The sequence below is a fragment of the Physcomitrium patens genome, chromosome 18 (genome assembly GCF_059467195.1).
Source record: "Physcomitrium patens ecotype Gransden chromosome 18, ASM5946719v1, whole genome shotgun sequence".
NCBI lineage: Eukaryota > Viridiplantae > Streptophyta > Bryopsida > Funariales > Funariaceae > Physcomitrium > Physcomitrium patens.
The window spans coordinates 9,338,798-9,350,977 of record NC_143427.1 but is presented as its reverse complement, the minus strand read 5'-3'; the positions used below and the strand labels follow the sequence as shown (position 1 = coordinate 9,350,977).

Below are 12,180 nucleotides of genomic sequence, written 5' to 3'. Positions count from 1 at the left end.
GCCTCCTCTCTCGAACCCAACGACCGGCGAACGGATCCACCAACTGTACGTTCCCGATTAAGTTCCCACCGAGTGGCTTCGTTCATGGCAACTTGACATCCAACGTGACGGTTGTCATCGTACGGATGAACAGTGAAACAACATTCACCATTGGATCACTCCATGGAAAGGATCGTAGCCGTAGATGCGGTCCAATGCAACGGAGAGGCCTGGTGCAGCTGATGCCGAGACATTTGCCGAATTTCTTTACAGATTTCATGGTCACGAGGAATTTTTGTTTGTTTCTAATCAGCGCACCGATTGCGAGCGGGTCTGTAGATGCTTCTGTGAGAGAACAGCGACTGACTTCACGTCATTCGGTGGAGCGAGCACTGGGAAGTGGAGCGTGTGGTTCATGTGCGGAGGAGGAGGGGAGTGAGATTGTTGGCGTGGAGGAGAGGAGAGAGGGGAGTTTGGAGAGTTGCGAGAGAGAGCCTAGAGTCATGGCGACACTCGATGTGGCCCGATCAGAGATCGCCTTCCTGGTGATGTATCTTAATAAGGCTGAGGCACGGGACAAAATTTGTCGCGCGATCCAGTATGGCTCCAAGTTCATTAGCGCGGGCGAGCCTGGGGTTGCGCAGCAGGTCGACAAGACTACTAGCTTGGCGCGTAAGGTTTTCCGTCTAGCTAAGGTGCGTTCATGAGTCTTTGCGAAATAGACCAGGATCCATGGCGGAATTCCGGTTTTGTGCGCCGTGATGACGGTTTTTTGATAATTTCTGCAGTTTCTTATTTTATTTATTATTTTGTTGTTGTTGTTGTTATAATGGCTGCTTTTTCGGGGCAATATGTTTCTAAGTGCAGCTGCTGAGTATCTTGCTTTTGAGGATCAGGAAATGTACACACTGTAATTGTTTGGAGTTAGTGATGGAATATTGGAAAAGAGATTCTTATGTATTGATGGTGTTAGAAACGACTAGAGATTGCTTTGTCAAGTAATTGAGTGATAGGAAAGGAAAAAACGCATGAATGTCTTCACTGAAGTCTAGGAAACAACGTAGTGATTACTATTAGTAGATGTGTGAGGATGGCGGACAAATGCTTGTATCATGTAAAGTGACACCATAGTTGCGAGTGGTTGCAATTTACAAGTGTAGAAGGTTTGTAAGCAGGGAAGCTTTGATTACTGTGATGCTCTGGGTTTATTTTTTGGGGGGGAACGGATTCGTTTCTTTAGAATGAATATTTTGCGGACAAGAACTCTGGGTCAGCTACACAAGTGTTTTTGGTAACAAAATCAACTGCGGAGGATGCCAGGGTTTAATTATCTTATAGGCATTGATTCAGAGCATGTGCTTTGGTTGCCATCTTCACAGACTTTGAATGAGTTGAATGCGCTTCTTGCTCCACCACCGAAAGCAACACCATTGCCGATTGTACTCCTTGGCAAGGCAAGTTTTCATAATGCAATAATAGTGTTGTGCGTTCAATTCTTGTTGTAGTGGTTAATTTTATGGTTTGAGAAATTTTTAATGATTTCAAAAATCGTGTAGTCGATCTCATCAAGTTTTTTCTGATACGAAGTTTGTTTATAGTATTAGAGGCAGTCACTAGTTTTTTGCGTTAATAATGATTGACTTTTTTTGCATTGAAAATTGGTCAGGCGAAAAATGCGTTGGTCGGAACCTTCTTGTTCCTTGATCAAATTGTGTGGGCTGGAAGAACTGGCATTTACAAGGTATGGTTTGTCCTTGTTTACTTAACACTATTCAGTCTCGTCTTGGACTCGTATGATGGTTTGTAGCATAACTGCTTATCATGTTGTCTGGTAGTGCAGGATACGGAACGCCTGAACCTCATCTCCAGGATTTCTCTCTTTTGTTGGTTGGCAGGCACTTGCTGCACAACCCTTGTTGAGGTCAGTTGCTTATCAGAACGTTCTCCAATTACCTAGGTCGAGAGAATACTTAATTTTTTATTTTTCCACTTCGACGCTGCCAGTGTTGATCGCATGGCTACAAGACCGGCAGGAATTTTTACTCTTATCAGTAACAGAAAGCATCATGTCGACGGACAAAAATATTTATGCGTCGGATAGTTTCATGCTTCTCTTTGGTGCAATTTAGAAAATTTCAAGATTATTTCATCGATTTGAAGTGCTTGCAATCCAATCACATCACAAGATTTCTGGCTTCAGGTTGCAGAAATTACTCGTTTAGGATCCACCACGAAGAAGGTAGAGAATGAGTTGAAAAAGGCACAAGGTTCCCCCAGCATTGAAGAAATGAAACTGGTAAGCTTATCGTTTCCTTAGATTTATTATAAGTGTATAAGCGTATGGTTTCCTAATTTTATAATTAGCCCATATATATTCAAGGATCGTGGCATGAAGACAGCCATGGTGGTTTTTTTTGATTTGCTGAAGTAATCATGTGGGTTTTTAGACAAAGTGTTCAGCTATACCATAATGTCAAGAGCTTTTAATCGGTCGATGTTACTTAGCTGCCATGATTTAGGACAGTAGCCTTGACATGAAGTTGACATGCAAGTTTTGGTTTTTGCTCATTAAAATGGTCTTCTCCATCTTCACCTCTACTTAGAAAGAAGATGTGAAACAAGTTGTTTGGCGTATTTTCCGGGACAGGGTTTAAGATAAATGTAAAAAAATTCAGATTTTGAAGTGCAGCATTTTGTTGGCACTACAGCAAATAAGTTCAAATTGTTTTCCAGAAATGAGATTCGAAATTTTGATTATTCTATTTTTTTAGCATTATTGCTGAGGTCATATTTTTTTGCAGAGGGAACAGCGAAAAGAAAACTTGAAGAAGTCTAGGGTAAGATCATTAAACTTAATCAAGTCAGGCATGGACATTGTGGTTGCTGTGGGGCTGCTTCAGCTGGCTCCCAAGACCATCACACCGCGCGTTACTGGGGGCCTGGGTTTCATCACCTCAGTAATATCATGCTACCAGGTACTTTCGTAAAGCGGGATTATTTGTATGAATTAGTATGTAAAGCAAACTAATCTATTGAAACCTTAGTCAGTTCTCTCCAATAATAAGAGAATCATAAACTGTTTGTGCAATGCAAGTTCATTTAAATTCTTTAGGTGCTTGTGTTCACTAGTTAGTTTCTAAGCTTTACTCGCATTGACATTATGCTCAGTAGTATTGCGCCAGCATTTCATGTTGTCATTTGTGAGATGCATCACCTGGCCATATGTTGATTATTTATTCTTTTTCATCATGGACATGCATTACCAAGTGATTTTCGCTTTTCAAGAGGATATATTTCTCTTTATTTTTGTCACTGTTATAGGTAATGAATATATCAAGTATATTTATTTAGACTGACACATCTGGCATGAATTTTCTTCTCCACAGTTGGTACCACCTCCACCAGTTAAGGCCAAGGAGGTCTGAACATGTTGAAGTTTTTCTACATGCAATTTGTCGTGGGATGATTGATCCATGTAATTTTGGGTAGCCTCTTTGTGCTATTAAGCTTATGTGATAGTTAGCAATAAACCACTAGTTGCTGATGTGACAAAGCTGCAACAGAAGCCCCGTTCGATTGTACCCGATTGAACGATGGTTCTATAAGAGATTTTCTGAGGTGATGTATGTGGATCACTCAATCTGCTACTCATATATTCTTGTCGTCACGAGTGGTGTTTGATTTGGTATCATCTTTTTATATCAAACTCGGGTGGAGGCTTCGTGGTATTTGATTTAATAGTACTACACAAGTCTTGACACTTGATAGGAGGTTTGACTCTTTTTTGGAGAAGCCCACTTAAGCTGAAAGAATTTCTGGGAGGATTCTTTTAGAGAGTTATAAGTTATTGATCTGTAAATAATGCTTTTGAAAATTTATCAACTTTGGGGAAGAAGGAAAAATGTGGTTTTCTTACAATAAATTTGAAACTTGCTCTATCATGTCTGTGCTGAAACTTGCTTTTGAGTGGGCTCTTGAATTGTGAACCAATGGTACCAAAGCACATTATTGTGTGATGTGAGTTGCATAGCCTCAATTCGTTTCATCAGGTTAGAATAATGTAAATTATGTGCTCATGGCAGGACGGTTTACTTGATAGAAACTTGCATCATTGAAAATAAGTCATGATTTGTTAAGTCATTTTGTTATATTAATATTAGCTTGACAACAAATTTTGTAGGTTGTGTAGAACTTATGTGTACAGATTGGACAAAAAAAGCATTGTAATTTCCTTCATGTATGCATTTTAATATATATATATATATATATTTATTTATTATTTCTAATGCCATCAAATTTTTGCTATTGTCACCACAACTTATTTTAATATTTTATTTGAATTAAAAAGAATTTATTTATAATTTCAAATAAATAAAATATATTAGAAATAGTAATAGTTTTTTGATTGGGATAAAAAAAACTAAAAATACATATTAAATGGATTGTGGTTGTAAGTTAACTTCACCAAAGTATTTGATAAACACTTAGTTAGTCTAAAAGCCTACTATGACTTTTATTATCTTGATCTATATCTTCATAATGGCTTTCAAAGTAATAAAATTTATTTTTATCAAATTTTTAAAAATTACTCTAAAATTTCTTTAATTTTTAAAAATAAATTCTAAAAATTAATATATTACTTTTTTAATAATGAAAATAATTTATAATTATATTTTATTATCTTAGTAAATTTTTATAGTAATAATATAAATTTAAATCAACTATAAATCCTATTTTTTATATAAATAATTAAAAAGATACGATAATCTTATTCATTCTTCTTTCAACTATTAATTAATATTTATAATTTTTTTATAAGTAATACATATAAATAGAAGACTAATATAACATTGGTTTTAATAATTAAACATTAATATTTAATAATAAGAAAAAATATTTTATCAACTAGAATAGTTGCTTTAAAGATTAATTAAGATTCTATTATTATATTTATTTTTAATAAGACTCTTGTGATTTTTAAATCCATCTAAATTATAATAAATATATAAATAATCAAAAAAATTATCTAATTCTAATATTTTTATAATTAAATAATTCAAAAATATACTTCTAATAATTCCACCAATTAAAATCTATTAGTAGGACTTATAAGGGTCGTAGTAGCAAAAATTATAATAGCATTACTAAAACTATATATATAACACATGAATTAATACACATATATTGATATTGCTATGATTCATAAATTATTATTATCTCATCCTATAAAACTAATTTAATTATAAAAGTGTAATTATTTCCAATTCTTTTAAGCTTAACTTATCTAAGTTAGGGATTTTTATAAATAATATATTAGAATTACATTATTAGATGCATATTTTGAAAAAAATAAAAAAAAATAAAAAAAAATTATTGATTGTCTTTTTTCTTATATTGCATGATTTAAGTAATAAAAAGCTATTATATATTATAAAGACTTAGACTTAAGATATATATATACATATATATATATATATAATTATCACAAATATTCATATTTACTCTAATAATTACCTATATGATTAAGTAGAAATAGATAAAAGTAGATTAATTTCATAATATCTTCTAGAAAACTTCTTAGAAGCTTTAAAGATGTTGCTTTGATTTTATATGTATTTGTAATTAATTGATAGGTTAGAAACTTGGTCAATAAGTTAGCCACATATCATACATGTTAATAGATTGTGGAACAAGTTAAATGTGTGGCATACATATAAAAAACTTACCTTATAAGTTAAGACATGTGTTTAGCAAAGTCAATACTTTTTGCACATCCTATAGAATATTGACACATAGCTCCTAATTAGAGAGTATATATGGAGACAAGAGTGAAGCCTTCTTCACTCTTGTCAACATCTTTTTAATCCTTAGTCTTATTTCAAGACTTTTTAGTCTTCTTTTCTTTGACTTTCTATTTCAATATATTACCATCTTTGATTGATTTCTTAGTCTTTTTGAGTGACACAAGAGTGTATTGAGGATTTCTTTCTTGAAGATTTATGCCCTTGATAAAAACTCATGAGAATTTTTACATTGAATTATATAATATACAAATGTATCATATCATAATTTAAGTGCTATAACTATTGGTGCTCAAGAAGTGTGTCTCATATAATGTAATGGTATGACTATATGTTGTGCTAATTGACTAGTTTGATAACTCAGCTTGTCTTGTATTGTAACATTCTTTCAATTAAATAAAAAAGATGTGAAAGTTGAAGTACATTTAAACTACTAAAATCAGTAATTTAATAACTTTTAATGAAGTTGATTAGATATTAGTACTTCTCTCTTGATCAAGTGAGAAAAATTAATTGATGAAATTTGATGAGACCATGACTTAATGCACATGTATTATTTTTGATTTTGATAGGAACTTAATTAAGATGTCAGCCCATATCTTAGTAATTCAAGGAAATTCTAGTTTTATAAGCTTATAATCGTTTTTTTTAAAAAAATGATATTTAATATTAATATATTTTGATTTCTTATAGAATCTAAGATTTTTTGCAAGAACAATGCAAGATTAATTATCATAGTATATAATATTAAAAAAATTGACTCAACAGCCAAATTTAGAGAATAAGATTTAAAGCCAAAGTAGTTTTTTGTTGTTATAGCAACAACAAAGTATTCAACTTTAGCAATTGTAATAGCAATAATAGATTGCTTCTTGTTTTGCCAAGAAAATAAAGCATATTAAATTAAAAAAATGTAGCCAAATGGTGAACTTCTTGTGTCAACATTCTGTATTCAATTTGCATTGTTATATCTATACTATGTTTTAAGTCAAAAGTAGATAAACTTTTATTTTTAAGATTTCAATTGTATATTTGTTGGATGTGACAAAACATATATTAAAATGCAATATCATAAAGACATCCTGGATTGGCTATAAATTATGTAAAGTAGTTTATATAAAAAATTAGTTCAAATTTGGTGCAAGTAAATAAATACTATAAATTATCAAATACTTGAATACAATATATTAATACCATTGCAAAAGCTTCTTCAAGAATAAGATTCTCAACTTGAAAGTGAGAATGCATTGAATTAGGTTTTTATGGAATTATATTAATCTTACATAATATATTAGAGATATATTTTTTTTAAAAGAAAATAAAAGTCTTATTTTTAGAATTAGAAAAATTTTAATTCCTAAAATATAATCAATACAATTTTTATTAGATCATAGAGAATTTTTATGCAATGACAACTTTATATGCCTAGAGATATTATAAGACAACAAAGATTAGGATAATATTGACAATGTAAAGACCAAGGAATAAGAATAAAAATAAAAAATAATTGAGGTGTGCATTAATATTGGATAAGCATTGAAAACCTTGATTGAAGAAGAAATTATCAAAGAAATCATATCATACCTGTAGTGCTTCTTTAAGTCTATATAAGAACTTTTGGACTTTGCACATTTCATATTCATTCTAAGAGAACACAAAATCTTCAGGTTGAGAAATATAAATCTCTTCATAAAAGATGCCATTAAAAAAAAACATTGGTTACATCTATTTTGTAGATATAATACTCATGAAGTAAAATGAAGGCAAATAAATTGTTAAGAGATGTCATTTTAATGATAAGACAATAAGTTTTTGAAGAATATAAATGTACTTGTTATAAGAAGCCTTAGATTGCAAGATAAGCTGTACATTTGTCTCAAGTTCTATAGGAGTTATATTTGAAATATAATAACTATTTAGAATCCATATTTTCTTTTTTTAAGATTAATCAACTAAAATCTAGGTGTTGTTATTAATTAAAAAAATATACATGGTTTTAATGGCTTAACACCATTGAGAGGCTTTTTGGCTAGAGAGAGCTTCAAAATAGAGGTAGAAGTAGTAATTTATATGAATAAAACATCGAAAAAAATATTTTTGCCATAGTATTTGGTTAATTTATATTTTACTTAAGATTTATGCATTGAAAAAGAAATTAATAGCTTTGAATATTTAGACATTGAACTTGTATATTTGAATGTTATATTAAATAGTAAATTCAAATATATTTTTAATGTTATATTAAATAGTAAATTCAAATATATTTTAATGTTGTATTAAATAGTAAATTCAAATATATTTGAATGTTATATTCAATAGTAAATTATTTAAATATATTTGAATATATTCAAATATCATATTGAATGTAATATTGAATATATTCAAATATCATATTGAATGTAATATTGAATATATTCAAATATCATATTGAATATAACATTGAATATATTCAAATATCATATTGAATATAACATTGAATATATTCAAATATCATATTGAATATAACATTGAATATATTCAAATATCATATTGAATATATTTAAATATATTCAAATATCATATTGAATGTAACATATTGAATAACATATTAAAAATATATATGTATAATAATATATTTAATGTTACATTCAATATGATATTTGAATATATTTAAATATATTCAAATACATGTATATATCTTATTCAATTAAACCATTCAATATGATATTTGAATTCAATTAAACCATTCAAATATATACATATATATCTTTTTGAATTCAAACAATCATGATTTGTTAAGATTTTGGTAAAATGGTATTAAAAAGGCACTCATCATAAATAAAGATTATAGTTGCTTTACTGATATTTTAGGCTATTAAAAATAATTTTTTTGGAAAGACAAGATAAACAAAGGACATATTTGAAGAATGAGGATTGATTTGAATTAAGTTTTGGAAGTATTGAGCAAAAACGAAAAACTTTATAATTGTTGTTATTACCAAAATAGAATGGTTTTTGGATCAAGAAGAACTTATTAATCTTAGAACAAAGTTTAGATTAGTAACATATGCTAACTTACATGTGAATCTAAATATTACAATTTTGAGATGGATGGTGTAGAAATTATTGCTGAAAATAGATAAAATGTATCATTAGCTATAAAAGTAGTGACATGCAACTTTTGAGTTCCTTTGTGTTGTATTTTTGTTCTACATTCAAGGACTTCATGGCTTGCTTTCTTGCAATAATGACAAATAATAGGTGAAATAATATGTTGTTTGGACCGGTTGAAAGGTTTATGATTTATTGATGAATTACTTTCATGAAACCTTTGTGTTTTGCTTGATGATGGTTTTGACGAAATTTTCTTTAATGTAAAAAGCACTTGTTTTATTGGAATCAATTTTAGAACTGTTTATGGCATGTTGTTGAAGTTTATTTGAAATGAGTTTTAAAAAGTGAGGTAGACTATGCCACCTTGTGTGATAACAAAGGCACTCCATGAATCTGGTAGTGCCTAGAGAAGTAACATGACTTGTTTATCATCAAATTTACAGCCTATAATAACGGCTGCTTGCAAAATTGATTGACAATTTTCAAAAAAGCCAACAACGTCTTCAATATTGGACACGATCAAATGACTTAATTGGTTGTACAAATTTATATGAGATTCTGTGTTTGAGCGTTGGTAGAGTTGTTTAAGTTTTTTCCATTCTGCTTTTGAGGTAGTAAGGGATTTTAGCAAAACAAACAGGATAAACTGCTTTTCTTGGCAATGGAGAAAAATGTCTAAGCGTGCCTTGGAATCCTTCAATTTCCGGCCAGCCAGACCAGCAACATCGCTATCAACAAGAGCGATTTCTGAACCATCAACCACGCTCCTGAGCTTGGAGCGGACTAATAGCATTTCTACCTTATCCATGAGAGATTACACAGTGGTTTATATAGTATACAGATGTGCTGTTTCATGATTTAAGTGCTATAGCTACTTGTACCAAGTAGGTGTGTCTCGTCTAATGTAATGGTGTGCTGACAAGTTTGATGACTCGATTGTGTTGTGTCGTAACATAGGACTCCAAGTAGAAGATGTAAGACGAAAACCTTCTCTCCTGACACAGGTACTGGTCTTCCAGTTTAACTGAATAAACTTGAAAGCCAGGATTCTTCCATTTCTTCCATCATGTCTGTGTCCATCGAGTTCCTGGCTATCCCGGTTGGGATGGCATTTTCTTCAACAGAGACCAGCTTCAGAAGTTCCATTTCCATCTGTGCAATCTTGAGCCTCCCACTCAAGTTTGTAAATGGTCCACTTGTGCAATCCATCACATCATCGTCCCCTGCAGTAACAGGGACGTGTGCTGTGCTTGTATCATCTGCAAGGAGAAGCTTCCGCAGTGCACCGAATCTGTCAAACTCCTCACCTGCACCATCACACTCTAATTCCATGTACTTCCTTTTCGAGGACCACATTCTCAACGATGATCTACCGCCGCCGCAGTCCTCGTTGAACGAATCGAAACTAGTGAATGATGGAAACAAGTCCTGTGGAGACTTCGGTGGTGTTGTGGAATAGTTTTGAAAACAGAATTCGTTATCTGTCTCAATGGGTGGGATCACACGAATTTGGTATTTTTCATCAACCAACTCCTTGGAGTTGGTTAATCCCCCATGATATGCGGGCGACTCCACCGCATCCATGTCAACCTCTTTGTCTTCTGTGAAAGCCAAGGGAGGGGCAGAGTATTTCAACGTTCGATCAAACAGTGCTCCAGGACGTCCCAGATCTTGTAAAAGCCCATCCACGATCTCCACAGCGGCCGGCGTCATCTTTTTGGCAGAATCGAGCGGCACTAACATTGACTCCATGTCGACGAACTTCGAATCCTCCCGAGACACGCTCGTAGCGGTACTTTCTACCTCTGGGGCACCCAACCCCGAGGGTGTTCGCACCCGCCTAGTGCTGGACTTGTTCGAATGCGATAAATTCCTTTCTAATGGAATTAAGCATTCCGGATTTATCTTGAGGTTGGAAATCATGTTCGAGTATTTCCTAGCTTGGCTTTGAACAAAGTCCTTTGACGGCCTCAAAAAGGGGCGCGTAGGAAGGTATTTCTCGGGGTACAAGTAGTAGTAGGGGTCCTTCCCGATGAGGTGAAGAGATAGGTCATAGGCCCGCATGGCTTTGTCCGGGGAGTCGAACGTCCCAACCCAGATCTTGTCTGATGAGCCAGGCGGCCGTATCTCTACTCTGTAACCCCTCACTCGACCCTTTGGTTCGCGTATGCCGCAAGGCTTAATTTGCCGCTTTACGCCTTTGTATTCGATGGCAAATAGCCTGCATACACAGAACACAAAGTCACTCTTGTAAGTTTTTTCTGAATTTGCAAGCGCCCTTTCCGACCAAGCATTCCCGAGCTCAACACTTCGCTCACACTCACATCGAAATTAGGCATGAGATGGTATGGAGCAATACTTACATGGGTGTCTGGGTTGGTGCCATAGTTAAAAATTGAGTTTCACCCTTAAAAATCGATCGCCTTTCCTGAAAAATTGTAGTGGAAAACAATATCAGTACATTTGACATTGAAGACATTGTTCAAATGAAGCTAGCTACTCGAATGTAATTCATGTCATCCACTATTGCTTCAACAAATTGTGAAAAATCTAATGTGTCTGGCAGCTACAAGAACAAGAATCTGATTGAACTGATCATTCCCGCTGTAGAAAATCCATTCCAAATGCAAAACAGAATGCAACCCAATTGAGACTTCACCTCGCCAAAAATCTCCGCGGATCTCAAACTCCAATTTATGGCTTCAATACACACACACACGCTCTCTCTCACTCTCTCCCCCCACTTTCCAAGTTCAAAACAAAATGCCCCACTCCGTAATCAATCCTAGCTCAACGTGAACTAGACCTTCCTGCTCTTCTACACCAGCACCGCCACGCCCCTCTCGCCTCCACATCCAACCCCCAACATAAACTCGCTCATTCAAAAACGCAATCTTCCCGTATTCCATATACCGACCAGTCACGAAGCGCGACTTCCAACCTAATTATCCTTTCAAACAGCAAGTGAAACCGTCGGGGACGATCCTGTAAGACCCACGAACTATAACAAGTGAAGCGTGAGAGGGGAAGAAGAGGTGACGAAACTGATCGTACAGAAGGCACAAAGGCAGTTCTAAAGGACGAAGGTGCACAGGCAGTCCCCTAAGCAAGAGCTGTGACGACGCTGCAGACAGTTTGACTTCGTGGACCCCACACCCCTCCTCGTAGACAATACTCCCCTCCTTACAGACACTCCCACAAATACTTCCAATTTGGGGAGTCTGTACATGGTGCGGTGCAGATCATCTCTCTCCGTGGGAGAGCCACCCACAGCTTCCCGACCCCACCGCCACCATGCACCACCGCA

At 33.8% G+C, this 12,180-nt stretch overlaps 2 protein-coding genes across 2 annotated transcripts; one reads left to right on the top strand and one right to left on the bottom strand.

The window, feature by feature from the left end:
* Positions 1-243: 243 nt before the first annotated feature.
* LOC112295130 (peroxisomal membrane protein 11E) lies at positions 244-3,630 on the top strand. Its single transcript, XM_024546339.3, has 7 exons — positions 244-674; positions 1,359-1,433; positions 1,646-1,720; positions 1,820-1,900; positions 2,180-2,275; positions 2,781-2,954; positions 3,366-3,630. The coding sequence occupies exons 1-7, from the start codon at positions 258-260 to the stop codon at positions 3,402-3,404; spliced, it is 957 nt and encodes a 318-aa protein (XP_024402107.1). The 5' UTR covers positions 244-257; the 3' UTR covers positions 3,405-3,630.
* A 5,865-nt stretch (positions 3,631-9,495) lies between these two features.
* LOC112294924 (uncharacterized) lies at positions 9,496-11,836 on the bottom strand. Its single transcript, XM_024545917.3, has 3 exons — positions 11,533-11,836; positions 11,237-11,301; positions 9,496-11,094 (listed from the first exon to the last, which is right to left on the bottom strand). Exons 2-3 carry the CDS (start codon positions 11,257-11,259, stop codon positions 9,894-9,896), a joined length of 1,224 nt encoding a protein of 407 aa, XP_024401685.1. The 5' UTR covers positions 11,260-11,301; positions 11,533-11,836; the 3' UTR covers positions 9,496-9,893.
* Positions 11,837-12,180: the final 344 nt, after the last annotated feature.

Bases quoted from the DNA above. Each gene is read 5' to 3' on its own strand.
- LOC112295130 (XM_024546339.3), top strand. From the start codon at position 258: ATGGTCACGAGGAATTTTTGTTTGTTTCTAATCAGCGCACCGATTGCG. The intron at 675-1,358 runs GTGCGTTCATGA...CCATCTTCACAG, and splicing joins AGGTTTTCCGTCTAGCTAAG to ACTTTGAATGAGTTGAATGC. The intron at 2,955-3,365 runs GTACTTTCGTAA...TCTTCTCCACAG, and splicing joins CAGTAATATCATGCTACCAG to TTGGTACCACCTCCACCAGT.
- LOC112294924 (XM_024545917.3), bottom strand. From the start codon at position 11,259: ATGGCACCAACCCAGACACCCAT. The intron at 11,095-11,236 runs GTAAGTATTGCT...CTGTGTATGCAG, and splicing joins GCACCAACCCAGACACCCAT to GCTATTTGCCATCGAATACA.